At 35.9% G+C, this 26,780-nt stretch overlaps 2 protein-coding genes across 4 annotated transcripts in view; both read right to left on the minus strand.

Moving 5' to 3' along the window:
• The window catches only part of LOC105228863 (mucin-5AC), a 126,859-nt gene that overhangs the window by 71,672 nt on the left and 28,407 nt on the right, over positions 1 to 26,780 (minus strand). The window lies entirely within an intron of this gene.
• On the minus strand, positions 11,243 to 19,586 carry LOC125778061 (uncharacterized). Its single transcript, XM_049454216.1, has one exon. The coding sequence runs from the start codon at positions 14,161 to 14,163 to the stop codon at positions 12,310 to 12,312; it is 1,854 nt and encodes a 617-aa protein (XP_049310173.1). The 5' UTR covers positions 14,164 to 19,586; the 3' UTR covers positions 11,243 to 12,309.

Here is a 26,780-nt window from a genome sequence, read left to right on the forward strand (position 1 = left end):
AGCCAACAACTCTAGGTTATTGCACCACGATAATACACCGTCGCATCATGTGTTGATTCTTCGTGAGTTTTTCGCCAAATTTTCAACCAATATCGTGCCGCAACTACTGTATTCGTCTGATTTAGTTCCATGGGACTTTTGACTATTCAAAAAACGACGCTTCCGCGGTGAGTCAATTAAAGACACTAAAAGTGAATGGATACACGCATTGAAGGCTGTTCCGAAAATTGACTTTATTAACTGTTTCGAGGATTAGAAAAAACGTTGGCACAAGCGTATTGGGACCATTAGAATTAGAATTAGAATGAAAGTTGAGGAATGCACTGCGACCTTTGGTCTATTGTGCCCTCTCCTGGCTCACATTGACTCACTCAGCCCCAGCGCATGAATAAAATCCAGCAGCTTGCCGGGTGCTGTGGGATATTAATTTGAAAATTATAAAAAAAATTTTACTGTTTTTTGCTCATAGTTGTAGTTCAGATCGGACCAGTATAGCTTATAGCTGTCATACAAACTGATCGATCAAATTGAAGTCCTTATATGAAAAACTTTTTCATTTGTCTTGATATCTTCTTGAAATTTTGCAAGGGTTATTATCATAAGAAATAATTAAATTTTTCAAAAAATTCTTCAGATCGGTTTACTATAACTTATAGCTGCCATACAAATTGGCCGAACCAAATCAAGTCTTTGAATGAAAACTTGTTCTTTTGTGGTGATTCTAGTTTAGCGTTTAATATTTTATTTGTTTTAACTCCGTTTTAGTTTTTTCGTTGGCTTAGTGGCATAACTTCAGTTTCAGCCGACTCAATGGCTGGTTCATTAGCAGTTTTTGTTTTCTTGTCGGCTTGCTGCTATAGCAATTTGCATGCTCTAAACCTGTTTCCGTCTCTAGTGGTTACACGAACACATAAAAATGTTATTCGCCTATTTCTCCTTGGCACGCCTGCTCCCCTCAAGTACCGTTGTTACAGCTGAAATATGCCACTTCTCCACAAAGCATATTAGATAATGAATTTTACAATTTCCACAGCTACAAAAGCAAAATGAAGAACACTCATAATTTTCTCCATCTTCCCATACCCTTACATTTTTCCTCGCCAACCGACCTGTTAGTGAGTTGGCGCTTTTTGCAGCTTATGCAAAGTTGTTGTCGAAAGTGCTTCAATCGATGTGCCAGCCATGAATGTTGATGAGTGTGCATTGGCAGTCAAACGGTGATGCCAAGTGGCAGGTGAGGGTGTATGTACAACACAAACAACAGCAACCAATAGAAATCAACTAAGTATTTGCCTATCGCCCACAGCATCCTCAACAGCTGCTTTGCTGAGTTACTACATAAGTTGTTTTCTACTTTTATTTCCGCTTTTTTCCCTTCGAGTTGTGGAAACTTTTCCATCATAAATTTTGGCGTTGCTGTTGTTGTTTTTGGTGTTCATCACTCGAGTACGAATACGAATACGAATATTGTTTGGTGATCAATAATGAGTGATAAGAAAAGTTTTAATAGTACGAACAGGCCGCGGCGAGCGGGCGAGGCATAACTGCCAAGTGCGCTCCAGAGCCAACGTGGTTGATCCAATCGCCATGCTTATCCGCATCCCGCAATTATAGCGAAAAGTAGTGGAAACAGCAAGACAAAGTTTTGCATAAGCTGCGGTGTTGGCGGTGGTGAGGTGAAATGTTTGCTAGTAGCTCGGGTTACGCGGTGTGAGATAATAATGAGCATGATGATGCCGCTGTTACGGCGAAAAAGGTGGAGCGGTTAAGTTGTGCTTATGCTTATTAGAAGTGCTACATTCCTATATATATACATACATACGAGTATATACATACACAGCTTTTCATAATTTAGGTGTTGTTGTATACAGAAAACTGAGTGATTGCTTGTTTGCAGCTATTAGCTTTAATATGCGTGTTGAAAAAGTTTTGGGTAGCGATATGAATTTGATGGCGACCTGAAGAGTAAAATGGTACAGTTATTCCATTGCATAAAATGTAATTAACTAAAAGGTTTTTCGTGTTCAAAGTAATATATATTTGTGTTTGACATCATATAATGGAGATCCTCCGCTATTTAAGAATAACTTAACATTTGACTTTTAGCGCGTTTAAGCCTGTTTACTTAAATTTTAATTTAGCACCTAAACGTTAAATTATATAGTTTCAAAGAAAAAACCAAAATAATTTTGAAATTCTAGTTTTTTCTTTAATTCAAATTTCCTTACTTCCATGTGACTAACTAAAGGCTGAGAGTGGAATAAAAAAATTTAAGCATTATTAAATGAATAGTGGACAAGATTCCGCTTTTTTATGTTGATTTATTATAAGTCTACGATAGTCACTTATTTTTCGAGATTGAAGAATAAAAACAAATACTTGTAATCGAAAATGTCTTTATTGTTTTTCAAAATATTCTCAATTAAGATCTATATTCTTCGGCAGGACCAATTGTCCAAGCACTTTTGCTATTCTGATTGAGGTATTTCCGAAACGCGCGTTCTGAATACATCAACCGCGTCTTTAGGATTAGAAAAACCTTGACCTCTTTGTTTATTTGTTATATACGGTAATAAAAAAAGTCTTCCGATGCCAAGTCGAGGCTTTTTGGTAGATTTTTCATCAAAGCGATGTTTTAAGGGGATATTCTGGTCTAGGATTTTGAAAAAATCGATTTTGTTTTTTTGCATATTTTGAAAGTTTAGACTTTCAAAAATATGACCTTGCACTATGGTTCCTTGGACCACATTTTCTGGCCAAAATTCAAATAACTGTAATATAGTTTTGAAATTTTGCATATATATAGTAAAAAGGGTTTATAGAAAGAATGGGAGTGTTTAAAAAGCCGCCACGCGCATCTATCTAATATACAGTGACTCAAACAAATGACCCCGTGGGGAATATTTTGCCGTAGCAAGAATACTTTCCTTTCGAAATTTTTTTAAGTTTTTTATTAAAATATAATTCAACACAAATAGCGCAAATCAACGTTAAACATTCTGCACAAAATTTCAAAAAATTCGATGAGTTTTCCCAAAATTTTGAACCTTGTATTTAGAGCTTTAAAACAAATTGCGAGTACGCAGCCCAATGAATTTTGGTATAAGGAAGTACACGTTTTCGTCGGCTCAGACTGCGCAATGATTTTAACAATATTTTTGAAAACTTTTTTCGTATAACGTATACATTTTTTTAAATTTTCGTTGATTTGTAATAATTATCGTATTCGTTATACGAAAAATATTCTCTAAAACTGTGGAAAATTTTACAAAATAGGTTTGAAATTTAAATAATTTCTGATTTTTATTGGGTGACATTTTTATAATATTTGTATGTATGTTTAAACTTATTACCGTTAGTAGTAAATAATAAAATATTTTTTAGTTAACATATAAGAAGCTAACACCAGCGTAGTAACATATGTACATAAATATTAAATTGAATCATTTTCTAATTCTAAATACAAAAAATAAATAAATTTCAGCAAATAATTCGTGATTTTGAAATGCGCGGCGCGAAGTATTTCCGTCGTTTGTATTGCCAAATCCCCCAATTTTTGGTTTATCTACATGTAAACCGAGACGTGTCCAAAACAAACATTAAATATTATTTTTTTCTTCTGCGACGATGTGTTTATCTGATTCGTTACGTAGTTGCCACTTTTTTAAATTTTTTTAATAACTTAAATGAAGTACAAACTCAAAAAACCGTATCCAACAATGTAGAGGAGAAATCCCGTACTTTAAATTACTTGATTTCGGTTTAAATTTTTCTGATTTAAGATTTGTTTCATTTAAAAAATCCTTAGGAGTAGCACCGCCTATAGGACAACATTGAGTTGCTTTTGTTCCGGTTAATACATTTAACACTTTTCCATCAATTGCCGTCAAATACAACCTATAGTTTATTTCAATTGTTTTCTCATCGTCAATTTTTATTTTAAAGACCTCGTTCTTGCAGATTTTTCATTAAATGTAAGGGATTTACGGCCTACTTTTGATGTGCTTGGTATAGAATATGACAACTCCGGTTTCATTATTTCGGTTTTTGTTAAAAGCCAGTTTGCATTTTGTTTCAAAAATACATCTACACGCCGATGACTTTTTCCCCATCTGGCATTAATATATTTACATATAAATCTATTTTTTTCCTTTAAATAGACAGTGTATTCATCGGAAACGTCAATTGCAATAGCGTTTTCTAACAAAAAATCAAAAACTGCTGTCTGTCTAAGGCACGTGTTTGCCTCCTCCTTCCATACTTCAAATAAATCAGCAAATCGCACGGAGTAGTGGTCTAAGAAAAATGTGAATTTCTCAAAAATCGCAAAAAAGAGCAAAATAATTTTTTGCACACAAACTCCAAATTGAGTTATTTATACAATCTCAAAGTACCAAGACTACCAACTGCTACCAATTTTTTTAAGCTCTACGTAAAGTTGAAAAATATTACTTAAGCCAAAGTTAATATTTAAATAAATTTTTTTCAAACTTAACAACAGTTGAATGTATTAATATTCGAGAAACAAAATATAATTACCTTTATTGTTAGTTTCCATTTTTTTCTTTTAGTTAATTTTAATTTGTTTATAAAATATTCAGTTTTGAGTTTCAGCCAAATTTCACCACTTGTATAAGCAAATAGGCAAAGTTACAATTTAACTGCTGACCACATAACGGTAAACCGATTAAAGGGAAAACAAAATATGCAATTAACTCATGCGAAGTATCAGCTTAGTGATGGTAAAAAAAACAGACGAAAAATCGGAACTTTTAAAAATCGATTTTGGCCAGAAAATGTGGTCCTAGGAACCATAGTGCCTTGGAAGGATTTTTCAAAATTCGACTTATTTTCGGAGATACAGCCGATTTTATGACGTGGCGTCCGTGTTCACTAGAATTGTCTCCTAAACTTTAAAAGCGTTTTTTCTCGAAACTACTTTTTTTTGAGGTGGTTGACAGGATATCTCAAGTTCTGCTTAACCGATTCCTTTGAAATTTGGTATATATCTTCTTTATACAATGCTCCAGCTCTATCGCGTCTGCCTTGGATTTCCAAAAAATTTTGATTAGAAGTATTTTTAAAAAATTTGAAAAGGTCGAAAAACTCGGGCCAAATTTTTTTTTTTCAAGTCGATAACGACATCCTGCCTAATAAAGAATCTTCTTGTTTTTTGTGTTTTAGATCTCTACAAGCGTTGAAATCACGTCAACTAGGACGTACCGTTTTGTTTGAAGCCCCCACTCCACCTGCCCATATCTCGACGAATTTTGCTTTTTTTTTTCTTGCAATTTTTTTATATTATTATAATGCCAATAAAAAACATTTAAAAAAGGGATAGTAAAAATGTTTTTAATTTTTTTTTATCATAGTTTAAAAAATGACTAAAATTCATGCGTCTAGACCAGAATACCCCCTTAAGTACTCAAAAATGCAGTTGTTTTAGTCGATATGCTAGAGCTCGTCTTCGGCGGTTCCTTTCTCGAAAGTCAAGCGGCAAAAAAATAGTTGTGTATCACTCAGAATCTGTCTGCTTTGTTCTGTTGGTATGGTTTTCAGATATCCAGCTATTCCAAAAAACAAAAAAAAACCATCTGCTTGGAAGTGATTCGTGAGCAAACAACTTTTATGAAATTCTGCTCCTTTAACACACCCATACAGTCAACTGTTGTCTACTTTTGAGTTCACCGGAATCATTACTTGTTACGATGCCATAGACGTGTTTCGAGGCACCTCGCTATCGTAGGTTTTAATATTTCTCTCCACCAAACGACACGAGTCTTTTTTTTGAGCCATCGGCAGATTATGTGGAAGTCGAACAAATATTTTCATGTTCAAATATTCATCTAATATTGACTGTTGCCTTTATCTGACGATAGGTCACATGACGGCCCTTCAAATCTCAGTGTGTTCACAGCATCAATAGTTTACGGAGCAACAATTGAGTTTGGAGGACTTTCACGAAATCCGTCTTGCAGTGATCTAAAACTTTGATTGAATTCATTTTACCATCGATAAACAGTGTTCCTTAATGAAGGTCTAGCGCCAAAAGTTGTATTCAGTTCATCGAAGCATTCTAGATGAGTTAACCCCCGTCGAAAGTTGTAAAAAAATCGTGTGAAAATTTTCACGTTTTAATTCCATTTTTGCCCAAGATGAATATTTTAAGTTACTGTAAACAACAAAAACGTTCTGTAGCGTAAAAAATATCAAAATAAAGTGTTTCCAATTGCCGACATATAGAAGGCAATCTACGTATGCTTTGAGGTTTTAGTAAGATGAGACCTGAGACTAATGCAAAAAAGTTTATTTGCGATAAGAGCTATTTGATTTCGATTTTTGTAAATGTTTCTAAAACGATTTAGCATTGCTTTTACCGCAGAATGCATTTAAACTAGTTTCCAAATAATTTGAACAGTTTAAGAAAACAACAAAACCGAAATCTAAGTGAAAATGAGGAAGTTTACATGATTCTCAATTCTGCAACCACCGGCACTAAAATCCCCTCACTCCATTATGTCCTCTCTGAACAACCCTGTACTCTCGTTGAAGTTCATAAGTTTTATCTGTGCAACCTTCGAGACCTCAACCAATAGTTGTGATTACTTTTATATACAAAGCCATTCATTCGCTTAGACATATTCTATACTCCCTTCTTCTTTCACCTCCTGAACGCTTATGTAATAGTCTTTGTGTGGTGTTCCCAGTCTGCTGGTATGTCTGCCAATGAGACAGTGACCGCTTAGCACTCCTAGAGTTCTTACATAATATTTTTTTGAACGGCCGACGTCTGTCTGCTTGTTGAACAAATAAAATTTTGATTTAATCGAGGCTCTGCTATCGATAACATGTTTAGCTTGTGGGTAGATAAAATAGGTAGAACATACTTGTAAAGTCTCGATATCAGTACTATTATCTAAAAAATTTTAAAATAAACCAATTTAAATTAAGTGTAAAAGAAGCACTAAGCTCAGCTTAAAAACTCATTATCTCATGAAAAAATGAAGATTTTAAAACAAATTTCAATTTGTGGAAATGAAGCAGAAAAAATCAGATTTTTGTTAATCTGTTGATTTTTTCTAAGCTATTTCAGTAGTTTTAAAGACATTTTTACTTGGACATCGCTTGTGAATAAAAAATATTTTTAAGCGCTTTATTAGTAGTTTACTCGTATATTAAAATTTATAGAATTTTTTCAATAAAATGTAAATTTAAAATAAACTAACTTATCCTAATTTAAAATTGCATCCTTTCTACGCATCATATTTATATCATTCACTTTCCTTATGAATAAGTTTCGAAATTGTTGCCATTTTTTAGTCAACCTTCAAAATATATTCATTTTATATATTTTTGGCATCATCGTTGCCAACTTCCATGCAATTATCCTTGCCAGCTGATTTACTTTGAATTACCACATAAATTCGAATGACTTACTCTCTGCATCAGCCAAATTGACAGACTTGCTGCTTATCTACTTATCGACGTTTGTTGTTAAGCTGCCATATTTCAACAGCACGCCAACAATTTTCCTTACACTTTCTATTTTTTGGCGAAATATCTTGTTCACATTCCACTGCACTTCCGCAGCAAATATATTTATTTTAACAGCTGCAATTTCGTTATCGCTGTTATACATATATAATACATTTGTAGAATGCGTTTGAAGTAACCGAAATATGCCATGACTGCGTTAGAAATAAAATTCGTGTGCCGAATATTCCAGTTTGTGGTTTGTGTTTGATGTGGGCTTATCAGCGGGGTGTGTATAAAGTGAAAAAAAAACACATTTTAAAATAGAATAAGTAAAGAATTAGTTATAAAATTATATCACTTCCTATATACAAGTCCAAGCCGTCCTATAACTAATTTCCAAGCTGACTTTATTGGACAGGACCTTTTATATTTTCACAACTTTATCGTAAAGTTTGACATTATTCAGCGCTATTTGTGTTGTTAACAGTAACTTAAAATATTCATCTCGGCAAAAAAAAAATGGAATTAACTTGTGAACGTTTTCACGCGATAATTTTTTACATCTTTCAACATGATTAATATTTTATCTTTCACCGAGCATGAGTCCCGAAGAGATAGTAAGGTGCACTTTGCTCATTATAACATACAATAGTTAATCGTAAGAAGTCAGATTTCTAACTCGTTTCGGTCCTGCGGCTAGTGTGTCTGAAATGTGTGACCTAGCAAGGCCAACAAAATTGCAGGAACAGCTGGGTTCCCAATGTAAAATGTAAAATGTAGATCTACATATGTATATTATAGGTCTATCTCAAAGCAGCATGGATACGGAAATATGAATACAACATTCATCTTGTTTCCTTGTATCCAAAACTAGTTTGCGATGTTAACGTTCTATGATAGTTATTATTGCGTTTCAGTATTCTTAGATTATCACCTCAGTCAGATTGAAAAAAAAGAGTTCCGAAAGTTGATGTGAATGACACTAAAAGTAGATGAAACAAGCTTGAACAACACTTTCTGAAACCAGCTCCCTTTGCATTACGACAGTTCTGTAAGGTTAAGCCTTAAAATTCAATTATATCGATCAATTATATCAAGAATGCATATTGCTCTCAGTTACTAGCGTTTACCGATTTCTTACTTGCATGTCAAATACGATGGATTTTCTTTTTTCAGTTTTATCATTTGTGTACTAAAATTTTTTTTGAACTTAGTATGATTACAGAAACAAATTCTTATTTGTATCTAAGAAAGCGAAAATTATTTCTAAATTTATTTCTTCACTTTGATAAAGTTAGCCAGTTTCCAATTTTATACCAATACATCTCCAATATAAAACAGCTGAAACTTAAGAGGAATAAGAAACATGCCGTTAACCACATCAGCTGCAAATCCCCCACTTTGAGTGGCTGAAAGCATTGCTGCTTATTGCGATCTTCTAACGAAATCCAATCCATATCCAAAAACTCTAGGAAACTCTGCTTTTCCCAGTGTCTTAATAGTCCGCTGGTCCGCAATTTCATAAGGAAGTCGTTGAAACTCTCACGATAAATAGAGTTCTCCTGCAGCGGCAAAGTCATTGGGTAATTCTTAACCAAACAAATGTCGGAGAGACGAAATAGTGGTCGTGAGAAATATTTCTGTTGTTCCTCATATATTCGCCACATATCGGTTATCGCAAAGGCATAACGCGTGTCGAGGCTGTCTTGCAGTTTAACAAACTTTGTTATATCTTTAAAAACTACGAAGTTCTCACCATACTTTTGATAATTCGGTTGTGTTGACAAAGCAAATAAATTCTGCTCATCAACGGCCATCTTTACGCCTCGAGCGATTAGATCGTCTTTTGTTTCAGCTCTGGCCGCAATGGGTGGATTAATGATGAAACTTTGTAGATAACTGGTGTAGATAGTGGTCAAATTCAAACCAGCAAAAACTATTAAAATAATTAACACCTTGTGGAGACGCCCAATCTGCTGCGGCCACCAAAACGACAAGCCAAAAAACCCTCGCATCACTGACTCGTTAACGAAATAATCTGCAATGCATACGGGTCGCTGACCATTGCAACGTGTTGTGACTGCCCAAGTACAAGAGATGCTTACGACGCTGAGCCAAAATAATACCGCCACCATATTCGTTACATTTGCCAAGTAGAATTCAGCTTTCGGCAGTGGCTGTTCCAGCGGTATCATAAAGCAGTAATCCGTACATTTGAAAACAACAGAGAAACTTACATCGCGATCCCCAATTTTATAGGTTGTTAGTGAACCAATGTCTAGGGTATCATTTCTGAGAAAACTCCGCAAATCGTCATGTAGGTAAAGTCTGTCATGCATGACGATCGGATATACAATTGTAGCATTAACTCGCTTTGCATACTCCACTAAAGTTCTACCCAAGTAACCACTCATTTCGGATGGTGCGCCATTACTTGGAGTGTAACTATACGCTTGCGGCCACAAAGCGTTTTCAATTAGACGCAAAGGATGCCCATACATATTTTCCAAATGATTGATAAATATTTTTGCTCCCCTTCTCGGCAATGCACGTTTCACCACCAGTGTTGTGGGAAAGATACGCAGAATCCAGTAGCTTCTCTCGATTACCGTCATTCGTGGTTGTAGCGCAATTACTCTCACAGCTTTATGCTTGGCGCACATTTGCATTATTTTCTTTATATATCCCACACTTGCGGTGTCGCCGAACAATAGAATTAATCTTGCTTCCATATTGTTCCATAGGCGGCGCCAAAGTGTGCTCAGCAAATGTGTATCCTGTTCCAAGCGCTGATTCAGCTGCGCGATGGTTAACAGTTCGGCGTTGAATTTGGTTACATATTTCTCGATTGGTGGTGTGGTGTCGATATACAGCAGCGGTTTCTCTTGGCCTTTGCAGAGTGCGCGTATTATATCTGTAGACTCTAAAGCGCCTGGTGTGCGCGTCGCAGCGCCGTTATCATAACTCGCGTATATTATTGTATCCAGCTGTCTTTCAAGTGCCGTGGCAATCACAATTTGTGTCAGTTTCTTCGTGAAATCTCTGTCGATTGCTGACAGTCCGACTAAACTGAGTAGTAGAGTATGATTGTTGAGGGAACGCATCGTCGGCCGCAGCTTTGATTTCCGGAGACACTTTAAGCGGAATGGAAAATTGTACCTTAATCTACAGCCCTTTTATATTCTATTCTAGTAACTTGTTGGTCGCACTTTCGCTGGTGTTAAACCAATTAAATCAGTTAAGTGTTCAGCCTTTATTTTATAGCTCATAATTATAGTGTTTATACTTTATGGCTGCTGACAAGGTATGAAAGTGTAATTATCTCTTAAAACTTGTGTGCAGGTGTGTTTTATAGTTTTGAATTACAGCGGTGTACTTAACTAAGCCATAGGGACCTTGAAAAGGTTTGATGTGTCGTAAAACACAATCGTGCATCATGGTAATATAATATTTTCTGCCTTCCAAAAAGATCAGTAGAGTCATGTTCCATGCACGCAACCTTAAAACTAATTCGTTTAGATCACATACTTATAATTATGAGATCCTGGTATCTAAGTGTATGAAAAAATATAGGTGTGTCGTCTTATACTGTATTTGTTTGCTGCAGACTTAATCAAGTAGGCATTGGCCTCCTTCTCGAACTAAGAGTCACCAGGGGCAGATGGCGTCTTTCTAGCTCTTTTGCAACAAGTTATGCAAGATCTCTTGCCACACCTTGTAGGGCTGATGGGGAATAGCCATCGTGGAGAACAGCGAAGGTATTCCCAAAGTAGGAAGGAAGGACTACTCGCTGGCCAAATCATTCAGGTTAATTCGTCTTTCACGCTTCATGCTAGAAGAGATGGAAAGGATTGTGGACAACTTTATGAGATCTAAGCCGCTGAAAATCGCACCCCTACACACTAGTCAGCACGCGTACAGAGCAGGCCGATTCACTTAAACTGCTCTGGATAGATGCTTTACAGCGGACTAGGATAGCTGAAACCACTCATAATATACAGGCGCCTAGGCGGCAGATCCCTGGGCTGCACACACGCATCATAAGATGTCTGGACTTTAAAAAGAAGTTCTGAGTTATTCTTGGCAGTAAGTCCGAGCGGCTACCTTTTTATAGCCGTCAATCAGCTGGCCGATGAACTAGCATGCTTTGCAGCAGCGTCAGGATGAAGGAGCCAGAACCATGCATTGCGGTGGGGTCCCACATTATAAAGGAGATGCTCTGCATGGACAAGAGAGTGGGGACATAACGGCATGGGCAACAGGTAGAAATGTATCTTGCCCGGCTACTTCTGGGACGGTTCAACTTCACAAAGTTTAAAGAAATGGTCAACCTCCCTTGAGACAAGTTCCGTTTCCTCGTCGCACTTTATACAGTGCACTGCAGGTTCAGAAAGCACTTGTCCAATATGGGCATAGCCTCTTGTGGAAACTGCCGGTTTTGCGACATGCAACAGAAAATTCCAGAACACCTGGTTCTAGATTACCCACTAATTTGTAGAAACAGGCTCAAGGACCTAAGTTCCAAGTATGAGGACAGGAATCACACCATCTCAATCTGATCGGAATGCTGGACCTTTGTGACCATATGTGATATCGTAGAGGGCGCAATAGGCCATAGGTCAAAGTGCAAAGCCTCAATTTTCTATCTTTCTATCGTCTTATAGAGCGGTGTTTAAACAAGCTGGAAACAATGTCGAATAGAAGACGCCAACAATATATTTTACTTACGCTCTAAAATCTCCTATTGAATTTAGGCTTACAAAATATACTTGCATAGAACTTTTTTAACTGTAAACTTATAACAAATGTTATTCAGAAATATTATTAAATTCTCTACTTTCTAATTTTTATTTTGCACAATTTTTCCTTTAGTGAAACACAAATATTTTGAATTTTTACCCAATAGATCTCCAGCACAAAGCAAATAATGCTCAAGCTCAATAGTGCAGCATAAGCCATTAGTACTATGCGCAAGTCTTTCAGTTTCATCGGCTCAACGGCAGGCTGTTGATTCCGGTTTTCGAGTGTAATCCATTTCATAGCTAACATTTCCAGAAAGCTACGTCGTCGCCAGTGTGCTAAGAGCCCAGCTTCGCGTAGCCTTCTCACAAATTTATTCAAACTATCGCGATAAATTGAGTTCTTCTGTAAAGGCAAGACCATCGGGTAACCTCTACCCAAACATATATCCGAGAGTCTGAAAAGTGGATGTGAGAAATATTTCTGTTGTTCGTTATAGACGGACCACATGTCGGTAACGCCAAAGGCGTAGCGCGTGTCAAGATTATCACGAGACATTAAAAACTTAGTGATGTTATCAAAAATTATAAAATTTTCACCATATTTTTCTAAATCTCGTGTATAAAGAATCGAAAAGAGATTAAATTTACTCACAGCCACTTTAAAGCCACGATCTATTAATTCTTCGATGCTTTCGGCTTTGCTAACAAACGGTGGATTTATGCTATAACTCTGTAAGAAAGTGGCGTAAGCTGTGCCAAAAATGATACCCACCAAGGAGGCGCTAACATAGATGACCTTATGCAGTTTCGATGTGTGACCCGCCGTCCAAAATGGCATTCCTAGTAGACCGCTTACAACTGTCATATTACATACATAATCGGTGATTGAAGTCGTGAGCTTTGAATAAAAACGTGTCGCGATTGCGGCAAAGCACGAGATCAAAGCAACGTTGGCGCAGAAGAATGCAACGAATGATTTTCTTATGATTTTAAAATAGAAAGTGTACTTCGGTAATGGTTGTTCCAACGGTACCATAAAACAGTAATCGGTACACTTAAACACAACCGTGAAACTTAGATGACGAAACTTTAAGCTGTAGGGCATTAACTGCCCGATATCCAGCGTGTTATTCTTGAATAAACGCACCATATCCTTAAGCAAGATATATCCCTGGTCCGTAGATAGCGGATATGAAAGAGTGCCATTATGTCGGTTCACATACTCCACCAAAGTTTTACCTACGTAGCCACTGAGTTTGGATGGTCCGCCCTCTCGTGATGTATATCTGTAGATTTGCGGCAAAATCGCGCTTTCCAAAATGCGCAAAGGGCTTCCGTACATATTTTTCACGTGATCGTGAAATAATTGTGTTCCGTTGGATGGCAACGTGCGCTTGACAATTTGTGGTGTGGGAAAGATGTGCAGAGCCCAGTAGCTTCTCTCGATTACTGTCATTCGTGGTTGCAGCGCAATTACTCTCGTCGCTCTATTCTTGGCGCACATTTGCATTATCTGCTTTACATACGCCTCACTAGCGGAGTCCTCGAATAGCAGTATTAGTCGTGTTTGTGTGTTGAAGTAGAGACGTCGCCACAGTGTGACCAACAAATGTTTATCCTGATCCAACCGCTGATTGAGTTTCGCGATGGTTAACAGAGCGTTGTTGAATTTGGTCACATATATCTCGATTGGTGGTGAGGTATCGAAATGCAGTAGCGGTTTATCTTGTCCTTCGGCTAGTGATCGTAATATGTTCGAAAGTGCTTGTCCATCAGCTGCTCTTGTCGAAGTACTGTTGTCGAAACTGGTATAAATTATGGTGTTCACGAGGCGTTCCTTTGAAGTAGCGACAACGATCTCCACTAGTTTCTTCATAAATTCTTCATTAAGCGTCGACAAGCCTAATAAACTAAGTATCATAGTTTGATTATTCAGAGAGCCCATGATTTGTATCTTCACTAGTCGCCTTGAGTTAACTGTAGTAAATTGTTAAAATTGTTCGCTTGTATGCCTTATTTATAAGCATTCTCTGGCTATACACTAAACTCTTAAGTTCAGTTTAATCACACATAAAATTGAACTTAATGGGGCGCTGATTTAATTTATATGACCTATTAACTATAAGTGTGCCCTAAAACTATAGGCTAAGTGTGCGTCATGGTACCTAATTGCTAGAGAGCCTCGCGGTTAAACCAAATTTGTGGTACCTCTTCGTCTAAAATGTGGACAGTGGACATCTATGGGAATGCAGTATACATAATGGCGCCGTCGGTCGGTATGGCTTAGCACTTAACTGACCGCTCTATATTTCAAGTGAACTGTATCTGTGGATGGATTTAAGTACTTTATAGAACTGAAGTACATTAGCGGAGCTACTTAATTGCCTTTTGGCTTTAAACCCTTTTCATTAATGCAACAAATCGCCTTTTCAATTATAAAATCAATAAGTGATGCAACAAAAACTTGGTGGATTGTGCTTCCAGCCAAATAGGGTACACAAGTATATTAATGGAAATTTGTTAATTGAGCTGCGTTGAGATCTATTTCATATATGTAGATCAGTGGATTTTGAATTATGGTCCGAACTAACACAAAACTACATTTTCACGTATTTTGATGCAAATCTTTTTATGACCTTCAAAATAGGATATATACAGGAATGCCAACGCTTAATGCAATTAGCATGTACTCGTTATAAGCGTTGCCTAGTATGGCCTTCACAGAATTTTCTTTTTTCAATTTCGGCTCATATTTGAAGCACCATTCGCAAGATTGTTGAACAGTTTCGCAGTCATAATCATAAACACATTACTCATCACTAGTATGGATGCGTTTGATGAATGTAGAGTCCTCAGCGACCCTGTATGGTCTTTTGGCGACCTTAACTTGAAGGCTGTTTTGCGAAAGACTCATGTCTTCCGGTACGATCCTAACATGGGCACACTTCATACCCAAAACATTAACCAAAATGTGTTGAGTTGATCCATAAGAGATGTGGAAATCCTTAATTGCTATCTCTCTGACGATTTATATAAATAATACTCCTATACCACATCATAATAGTTTTAAAAACCTAGGTCTCCTTAGATACTAAGCTTCGCTGGAAAGAGCATGTCAAAAGAAAAATGAGTGAGCTTCATATGAAACTTGCTAATCTTTATTCATTCTATCAATCCAAAACAAGCTGTTAGTATACAATTAGGTTGTAAAGCCAGTTTGGGTCTACAGAGCTGCCAAAGTCAAAGCTGCATCGCTTGCATTCAACGCTGTCAGAGCAAGGCACTAAAGAATTTAGTTAATGCCCCTTACTACGTTAGATCTGCTGACTTTCACCGTGATCAAGGTATGAATTCAGTGATAAATGTACCTGTAGTATTGATAATTACAAAGTTTATCGAACCGATGCTGAGACAGCATGTTAATGAGAAGGTTTCCAGACTCATCAAAACTGCTGGGCGAGAAATCTGATTGTATGTACTATCTACAATTGTAAAATAAAAAATAGGAAAAAACATCTCTCTGACGCCAATATGGTGATATCCAGCACTGTTTCTTCAACTGTTCGATATTATTATATTAAAAAAGGTAGATGGTGAATGGATGACACGCATGAGAATACCTATGTTCTTGATGAAGTAGACTCGCCAAAACATTTCTGCAATCAACGATTCTGCCACTGTAATTCCATTGGAAACACAAAATTTCCGGGAGAGTAGGGGTTAATTTTTTTGCAGGTAAAACTATTAAAAGAGCGAATTTTTTACATCTGCTCATACCACTTTGAGTTAACTTTATCAAATTTATGAAATTGAAGACTTACATACTATACATGCTTTACTTGTAAAGTTTTTTTTTGCTCATATGTACATTAGCCGAGTTGTTGATAGTGTGAGTGTTTAAATTGAACTTAATAATGCACTGATTGGATTTTTATGGCCTCTAAACCATTAATAATCAACTGTGTTTATGGGAGAAAGAAGAGTTTTCGCCATATTAATGCTGAAGCATTTACAAGTTAAAACAATTATTTGTTAGTATTCACTTTGTGAGTACTCGTTATAAGAGTGAAAAGCAAAAATATGAAAATAAAGATAATTTCATCAGGAAATAACGGGTGTTGTTTGTAGACGTGTAACGTGACGAGGCAATACCTTTTTTTGGAATTGGCGTTTTTCACAGCTGTTACGTGTCGCATGTTCGGTGAATGGGGCCAAAATGATGGCCGCCGATCTCGCTTTCCAGAAGAATATTTCGTTCAAAGATTAAGCTCACTTTTGGTTAAATGGAAACGTTATTAACAAAAGTTATCGCACTTTGATGGACGATAATTCACAAATTATTAATGAAACGTATTTTACATCTTCAAAAAGTCATTATTTGTCTGAGGGAATTATTGCTCCATATTTTTTCTAAAATGAAAACTACAGTCAATACGCTATACCATATGTAGAGTCATGATGAAGATGTTGATGTAGATAACGTTTGCTTCCAACCAAACGGCGGAAATTGTCGTAGAGGCTACTAAACGGTCAATTCATTGAAGGAAACTTTTGGTGACGGTATTACTTCGCGTTCTGTGCCTGTGGCGTGTCTTTCAAGATCGTGCGATTTAATTCCCTGACCTATTATTTGTGGGGTTAAGGGAAGTCGTTCGTCTAAGCAGATAACCGAAATAAATTAACGCCTTGGGGGAGAATACGCGGCGTATTATTGTTGACAAAAAGTGGTCGAAAATTGGAATTTTTTCAAGCTAGTCATTCATTTTTAAAACATTATGACAAACCCTAAATGTATAGTAACACTAAATTTTTGGCAATAGAATTAGATTATATGCGTCTTATTTCGTCTTGAAAACCACACTAGGAAAGCAAAAATAGCCGTTATATCATTATAATGCTTTGGATCCTCTATTTCTATATTGAACAGAACTGCGTGAGTGGTATATGATAATACAAAATGGTATCATGCTTGAAAGGCTTAAGATATAGTAAATATTCAATTAAACATTATACTTTAAAAATCTGCAAGGTTTTATTCAAAGTTATTATCCTGTGAAATAAAAGGAGTTTTTATTAACAGAGGAAGAATGATACCAAATTTATACGCGTTCTGATCGAAATCCTTTGAGCTCGAACAGGATGAATATAGAAAAATTATATTTCGTAAGAGTCAAAGAGCTATCAAATAAATGTAATAACGTGATGTGTTGAGAAATAGCTTTCTAGGACCTAACTAGAATGAACACGTACTTATAACTGACATCTACAAATATAGAATGTAGAACGTTAATTCTACCTCCGAAACACAAAAATAATTAATAATATCAATATCGACCTCACCTTCCACCTTCAAAACATGCATTGACCATTTATGAGTTATGTATTCCAAATGTTCATTTGATGCTTTTGTGAAGAAATCCTTGAGCAACATCAATCAAAAGAGCCAGCAGAACGCTGCTCAGGCGAATGCTTTCGTTATATGCACATTTTACCCCTATAATAACCAAAGCAAGTGAGGCGAGAGCATCAAATGAATTCATGGCATGCCAAACAAGGAATGATGGTGGTCGATGGGTTTTCAAAATGCTTGAGAATTCCCAAAGCATAAATAACACTTCAATGATAATATTCAAAATTGCTATTTATCAAACGCTCTCTATTACGCACGCCCTCTCTCTCTGTGTGTTTGACGGTCGCTAAGACAAGTGCAATGGATTTTGAAATGTCGAAATGTTGTGAACAGTTAGATGTTGGGGCTCAACTGCCGGCTTTGATGGACACATATCAAGAGTTATCAAAATTGATATGGGTTTCCGTCAGTGGCACACACACACGCACACAGACGCCGCTCTGAGTATTTCTCTGATGGACGAATTGGCGTTTCGCTTGGGAGTTTCGGCGGTACTTGAGTGCAGAAGTGGACCGTTATTAATGGCAGAGCATTGATGTAAAGCAGCACAAAAGGAACTGGGAAAAAGGATGAGAGAAAAGTGAGGCTGAAAATGAAGCAAGACAATGAAGTCTGACAGCGAGCAAAAAGAAAAGCGAGAAAGAGTGAAATAATAGGTGTTGTGAGTATGGAGATGGTTGTGCAATATAAACAACCGTTAGCAGGATATGTGTTGTGCTTTGGCATTAGTGTGTGTCTGTGTGGTTTGTCAAGGGAATTCGCCAACTGTGCGCCACATGTGGTCAAAATACACAGTCAAAGAAACTTAATCGAGCACAAAGTGCTGCCAAAAACACGAAACAAATGGCACATGCAAGCACACGCACTCAGGCAAATGCATACCCACACATGCAAATACTGAAGCACAAGATATGTGTGCCACAATTTCAAACATTTATCAATTTGACAAAGAGGAACGAGAAAGGAAGAATAGTGGTATAATTTTTTATACAAAAAAGACCTGAGTCGATTGAAGAAGACAATAGAGTATGAGCAAATTGGAAATCTATGGCAGAGCTATTTATTCTTCTTTTTTTATTGAAAAATAGGTTAAATTGGCCAACACGGGTCAGCTGCTCCAACTGGCCATTTGAAAATATGTCAAACGTCAATGGAACTGGAAATGCTGTGTGTCTGTGCCAGAAGTGGACCGAGCGTCGAAAATAGAAATACACGTCTGCAGAATGAACATTTGAAAAGAAAAATAGAATGCATAAGACATAAAGCGGCGAAAAATAGAAATCACAACAGACAGCTGCAAATAGGAAAAGATGCAGCGAGTTCGAGAAAAACTGTTTAAATGAAACGAGAGCTCAGTTATTGACCCGAGTCTCACTCAATTGATTAATTTTCAATGCCACAACTGACATGTGAACTTTTAGTATCATTTTTGTTATTTTTTTTACTTTAATATATGTATGTATATATATTTTTTAATTTTAACATTTTTATTTGTGGTCACCTCATGCACTTCTACTGCGTTAAATTTGATTGACAGCTCGGAATGGTTGGCAACACCGTGGTTTATGGCACTGATACACATCATTAATCAAGCAAGGCTTTGTGCCACTGAAGATATCATTACACGTACAAACATAAGTGCAGTATTTATAGTCTTCCATATAGTTTCCTTTCCACATATACATATGCCGTAGTAATCATGCGTTAATACTCGTCCCGCTTGGTGTTTGTGCCAATACGCCTACGGTCATGGCTGTGTAATTAAATTTAATTTAATTCACTTTTATTGACCACAAGCACCACCATTTGCCATACCGCTTTGCAGTAAATTTCACACATTGACGTGCGAATCAAATGCGGGCATACCGTTATTTACAATCGCAAACTTAATTTATTGAATTTGACGTTACGCACGCAAACGTGTGCCCAGTAGGAAAGTCGAGGAGTTTAAAAGGGTGGATATTAATATAGTTATTTATAAAAATAACCGATCTGTTTTTCAAAATTTAGAAAATAAATTTTTTTTTATGAATTTTACGAGTAAATAGTGTTGAAAAGGTTTGACCGGGGTTAGTTCCATGAAGATGTGAAGATTTCGGTATCAAAACATGTTATGAATATAATATTTTGAGGATTTCTACCCTGTTCCAAAAAAAGGTACTTGCGATGACAAGCATATGTCCTTGGAAATTCATCTAAAAACAATCGGACAAAAAAAAATAGTTTTATAATTAGATAATCCCGAGCCTGATCAAAGGATTTTATTTTTTTTTTCAAAATTAACAACATGGCTGCCTCAGGAAATTTTTTTCTAAATTTTTGGGAAAAAATCAACAGTTAATTGGTCTTAAAAAATCGAAATTTTTGAAAAAATCCTTCGATCAGGCCCGAGTTTATTATGTATTATAAAAGCTGTATAAATTTCATTAAAATCTACTGAATGGTTTTCGAGTTACAGTTGTCACCGATTCAAAAAACAAAGTTTTGAGAAAAACGCGTTTAACGTTTCACACTAGCGCTTTGATATGCCCGAGCTCTCTTTGTTATTTGGCAAATTACTCAAAACCTAATTATCGGAACAACGTGAAATTTTCAGGGAATATTTTTAAGATAGTACACTTAAGAACATCCAAGAATCACTTATATTTTCGTAAAAAGATTAACGGCTTTAAACAGTCCCATTCCCCATTTTGCCATTCATTTCTTGTTATATTTGGACACTATTATCTTGTCAGCAGCAGAGTTAAGGTGTGATCTGAGCCTTTTTTCAAGATCACGTGTGAGTAGGGTCAAGTTTTCATGATATTATTGCCAAGCATTGTTTGGCTTTTTATCAAGAAATCGGTCAACTGGTGATAATTATTACGCCTTAATAACTGACTAGTTGGTGCCTGAAATCGAAAGTCGTGATCTCGGCGACATTTGGTTTCAAGAAGACGGCGTGTTGCATAATTTTTATTGAGAGAACACTTCAGTGTATAGATAATTTCACTTTTCATCGTATGATATCTTACCGTTAGACTTTTTGCTGTGCGGATGTGTAAAGTCTAAAACCTGTGCGGATAATCCCACTCCATCGAAAATTGGGCTCAACGGATTGACTATCTGTGACGTAGCCGCGGTCAAAATTCAAAAAAATAAATGCCAAAGAATGTTCTTTCGAATGTTAATAAACATTCCTCGTTAAGTTTGAGGTTATTTGTTTTGTATATTGAAGTCGCTTTCAATAAAAAATTATTTTGCATAAATCTCTTAGATGGTTTCTGGCAGAGTTAAAGCTTTGTCTCTATCTAGAATGCTGAAAGAGGCTATATTTTACAATGAATGAGACAGATCTTTGGGTTTTCTTGCTGTTAGTATAATTGGGGTAAAGAAATTAAATTTTGGTACAAGTAGGAAAAAGTTTCCTCATAGTACGTATATCCCTCTAATATTACAAAAATCGCATAACGTGCCGCTTACTCTCTTTTTAGTCCCAATTCATTGCCTGCTTTGTGAGCGGAGCGTAATCAACAGAAGAATGAACGTTTTGAAAAGATTCAGCGTATTTAACGAAACGTTTCTCATATTGGAAGTATTTTTATTCACCAAGCATTGTCTGCCGAATAAAATATCTGCGCCATACACTAAATTTCTTCTTCTACTTGGAAGGTTATTTAGAATAATAGATATTTTAAGTAACCTTCATTACATAAATATTCTTGATATGTTTACTTGTAACTAAAGCCAGATATACATATTTATCTACATGCCTGTATGTATACATTTGTACAAAAATATATACGCTAATGAATAAATTTCATGTTTAATCAATCGCATCTGCTTGTAAGGTCGTTTAAGTTTTATTAATGATCAGCATTGTTATTTCATTATTCAGCAGCTCAAACTGACAGCTGAAAATCAATATTATTATTTATTTGTATTCGCCTACGTATATTTATGTTTTATGCTGTAATTAATATATATTTACACTCACACTAAAATACTCCTACACCACGTTATAGACAAATAAATAGCAGTCATACGTTATTAACACGAAAACATGCTTAAAGGCAACAAAAGCATTGCTGCATAAACATTTGTTAATTATTAGTCGTTTTCAGCTACTTATACCTACATTTATGCTACTTCCGCCAAATTGGTGGATTTAGCAAATAAAAAGGAAGGAGACTATATAAATATTTAAGTGTTTAGATTTTCCTTTTGGTAAATAATGGATATGTTGCTTTGAGCGATTTGCTTAACGAAGTAAGATTAATACTAATATAATATTTAACAACTGCAGCGTATATATCAGATAGAGCTGAAATTCCAGATATATGTGCATAATAATAAATGTATGTAATTATGCTTCTATTTAAAAAACTTTCATATGGTATACATATAGATTAAGGTGAGCCCGAGTTTACATATGGTCAATTAAAATCACCAAAAAAATCGAAATTGAATTTTTTAAAGCTTACGATTCTTTACATAATATTACATATACATACATATGTAGGATAAACTTTCAGCTATCAGAATAACCACTTTATAACCAAAACTCAAATATGGTTTCAATATGAGTGGTTTCTATTATATCGTTTTTCCTTCGCGTGTAAACTGTGTGTAAATGAAAAGTGATGTTAAGTTATTTTACATTTAAGTGACGATATTCAGTGATATACATATGTTGTCTTAAAAAGTATGACAAAATTTAATCTGTTCAGAGAAAAAATTATGTCGCATCTATTTTTATAGAACATAATATTTATTTCCTAAAAAGCTAACAAGAAGGGATAATTCTCAATTCTTGTATCTAAATCCGTGAAAAAAGTTAAGGCTCAGAGCATATCTGTTATAGTAGGTCATGGGTGGATGAAAACATCCTTTATATACTTTTTGATTATTGCAATGTGGTCAACAGGTCTTTATTATTATTTTTTTTCCAAAGTCGAGATACACGTTTTTAACTCTTAAAATTCAATGCCTTCCTCTTTCTCTTCCTGACCTCAGATCGCCCTAAAATTATTTTTCTTTTAATTTTTGCTATTTTATCTTACGTTTTCAATAGGTTTCAACCTGCTCTGATTTTCTTTAGTTTGTTGCCATTTTCAGGGGTTTCTGCACTAGTTTATTATAGCAGATCATTTCTAAGGAAATTTTGTCACGAACATCGTTACATCGAAACTATTATACAGATTTCTAAAGTGAATCCGAGTTTTTAGTCAGGCAATTGTTAATCCCTTAAACGGTATTGTTAATATTGACTAGATTGTATTAAGAAATCTGTCTTTCTATCGGCATTTAGTTAATGGCTTCTATGCGGCTAGACTAATATATATTTTTCAAGTGGGCTTACTAGCTGCCACTGATCGTGAGAAAGTTATAAAAAGTAGTCTCTGTAAACGTTATTATGATCGACATGTTTCTGAAATTCAATTGTAAAGCGAAACGAAATAAAATTTTAGTTCATTAATTAAGCCAAAATATTAACGATTTTGTTAATATTGATATTTTTTATATCCTGAATAAAGTGTCGTAAATAGTATGTATATTTTAGTACTCAGAAGGAAACGTCGGAAATCGTATAGAGTATAGTGTAGATATAATTTATCAGCCCGTTAAGCCCATTTAGATATGTCCCTCTCTTCATGGGCGAACTGATTGGTCATTTTAAAACAAAAATGATCTAATCAAAGGAAGAGCCGTATTAAATTATCTCACATACCAGTTTATACTAATTTATTTAAAAATTCTGAAGTTTGGTTTTAATGGGAGCAGAATTCGCTAATTATTTTATTGGCTTAGGCCTGATTGCTTGTCGTAAATATTTTCAATACTAATAGAATCAACGTAAGACCATAGATGGAGACTTTACTGAATCACTTTTAGTTTGATCATTGTGTAAGCGACCACGTCGCTTATATAGGCAACGGATACTCGATACCGATATGTAAGTCCGCATTACCAAGCTTTTGCACAAACGAGCAATAATTCACAAAATAAAAAATATTCTATTTTTAGTACCAGAAAATGTATATTTTTTATTGTTTTCGATCGATTTTCCACATTGCTATTATTAGATTGCTCCGCTGGCTGAATTTATGTTGCTTGAATAGGTATTCGGTATGAGTGAATAGATAATTTTAGCGCATACATGTGGCATTTGCATAATAAATAAATATTTTCTGCTCCCATCCACCATACCCACGCCTGCTCGGCTGTCTTATATGTACGGAAGTGATGTGTGTTATCCTGTGTGGGTGCTTGAGATGAACAATAATGCAACAAAAGCATCTATAGGAGTATTAATAACAATACAAATACATTAACAAATATGAAAAACAATAAGGCTGACAAAAAAACAGCGAAAAGAGCAAAGCACACACATACAAAGACACGCTGTTGTATATGTACATTTGTGCATGTGTATTTATACATATATTAAGGTGTCCGTTATGTTCCAAATTGATTTTTATTTTGCTCATGACCTCTGAGCTTTCAGTTTTTTGTCTTAAAATAAGCATCCAATGCAGGAAAGATAATTATTTTCAATTTATTATTTAATTGATATGGATTTTTGATATTTTGATATTTTGATACTTGAAAATGTGATATTCTACAGAATTTTTAGAACAACAAATAAGGTCTGGAAAATATTTTCATAAAAACAATCTTTTAGAAGTTATACGCAGTTAAAGTTATACATCAAATGACCTGAGCATTCATGCAAGTGTTTGTACATTCTGTGTTGATCATACGACATGGTGTACCATATGAACACAGTACATTTGATGCTTAACTTTAACTGTGAATAAATTTTAAGGAATGTTTTTATGAAAAAATTTTCGGATCTTTGTTTGTAGAGTGGATAATTTTTTATTCGAACATAATTTCTTCAAAATCAAAAGTTAAAAAAAAATAATGATCCAAAATTTCATATAAATAATGTGGAAAGAAGTATTTGATTTAGGCACCTTTTGAATTGAAAATTAAGAGCCTGTTTACATAGGAATCTTATTTTTAAGGCGAAAATTGAAACTCTAGGGGGAATTCACAAGAAAAACCCCACTTGGGAAATAATGAACACCCTAATACATACATATTCACGAGATGAAGTAAAGAGAAATGCCTGCGCGTTAGTAACTGGCGCGATAAGTAAGTTTGGAGTTCGGTTACTAAGTGATGGCGTCGATAGAATGTCACACTAACTGGCTGCCATGGCGCGCCTTTAAGGCAAAAATGCAAAAACAAAAGCAACGCGATAATAAAATAAAATTGCACATATTTTTATACGCTGTCAATGGAAGCGAGGAGCTGGGAGACACACAAAAAATGGCTCCCACTCGCCCCCATCTACAGTTGAAGGTGATACTTATGCAGCCACCCACACGCTCTCGTATATCTTACATACGTATATATATTGAATGATGCTATTCCACCGACTTAAGCACGTTGTTAAGGCATTGACGTTGCGAATCGGCAAGCCCTGAGCACTTCACTGCTTTAGATATTCTATCTTTTCTTACTTCTTCTTGCCTATTTTAACTCACTGCTTGCTTGCCTGCCCGCTGACTTCTCCTGCTTATTGTTGGCGACATTAAGAATGCAGGCAACAACAACAACAACAATAAGTACAAGAAAATCAGCCGCATAGTTACAGCACGCTTTTGTGGAACGGAAAACAATGCAAACGACATTAAGGAAATGGAAAGTAGCGACCAAAGCATGTTGTTATTGTAATGAGCAAAGAGTTGTGATGGTGTGGTGGGGGAAAAATGTGAGAAATTGTTGGCAGCAGCAGCTGCTGAGTGAATACTTGGAATTGTTGTCGAGGAAATTGTCAGTAGCTGTTTGCATAAAGGCTGCACTATAAAGCTTATAAATCTATGCTGCGGAGCCAAGCTGATAAAATACATAATAGCTGGAAACGATAAAGAAGCCAATTGTGATGAAGAGTGATTGTGCTTGACATGCAAGTGGATGGAGATGTAGTCTAAGTGCGCATATAAATAGTTTATATGTAAAATGATAGTGTTTAAGGCTTGAAGTTTCGCATGCTTCTTTAAATTTAAACTATTGATAGTTTGGCGAAGGAAATGTCATCAATTTTTTTTTTTACTTTGGTTCATTTAGTTAGTTAGTGGCTTATCTTTGGCTGCTTATCTGACTAAAACGCCCAAAATAAATTCCATTGGTACTCAGAGATGGATGAGAATTTATAGAAAGCCTAATTTACTAAAAAATTACAATAAAATTTAGGTAACAATAATTTAAAGCAGGGGTTCTCAAACTTTATACACATAAGTATCTGGATGTTCTGAATTTAATTAATAAACATTGTTTAATTGGATATTAATTAGCAGTTTTCTTCGATGTTAACCCCATTCTTCGTTTATATACGGAGTTGGGTAAGTCAATCTCTCCTGGTTGCTGCTGGTTCACTTACAGAGAAGGACCAATACTGCTTTATATCAGCTAATCTTGGAGATACATAGTTCACTGGAAGGGGAGAAAGTAATGTTTTGCGCCTTCATAAACATCGAAGGTGCCCTTGACAACACGTCTCACACGAGCATAGCAAGAGCACTAGAGAAAATGAGTGTGGCGGCACCGGTACGCAGATGGATAGAAGCCGTACTGCTTATCATAATAGCTCAAACCACATTAGGGATACCAAAATTCGACTCGGTACTACAAGAGGCTGCCCTCAGAGTGGAGTGCTAACCCCATTGTTATGAAGCCTTGTCGTGGACGAACTGCTCGTGTTGCTAACTAACAATGGAATCGGCTGTCAAGGCTACATGGACAACATTGCTATAATAGTTATGGGAAAATTTGAGAACACTTTTTGCGATATCGTACAAAGGGGACTAGGTCTAGCTGTAGGATGATGCAGAAGTGTTGGACTGAACATCAACCCCTCGAAGACGATCATCGTCGCGTTTACGAGACGCAGGTCCCTGCCTGGTCTCATTAATCTAACCCTTGGAGGCAGAGATATAGGGATGACTAATATGGTCAGATACCTTGGTCTCACGCTGAACTCCACTATGCGGTAGAAACATGTTGAGCTGACTATGGTCAAAGCTACCAAAGCACCTATGGTATGCAATTGGCTTGCTGGTAGATCCTGGGGTTGCTAGCCAAGTATTGTCAGCTGGTTTTAC

Source organism: Bactrocera dorsalis, chromosome 4 (genome assembly GCF_023373825.1).
Source record: "Bactrocera dorsalis isolate Fly_Bdor chromosome 4, ASM2337382v1, whole genome shotgun sequence".
NCBI classification, from domain to species: Eukaryota; Metazoa; Arthropoda; class Insecta; order Diptera; family Tephritidae; genus Bactrocera; species Bactrocera dorsalis.

What these genes read in the sequence shown, in the direction of transcription:
- LOC125778061 (XM_049454216.1), bottom strand. Translation starts at nt 14,163, where the DNA reads ATGGGCTCTCTGAATAATCAAACTATGATACTTAGTTTATTAGGCTTG.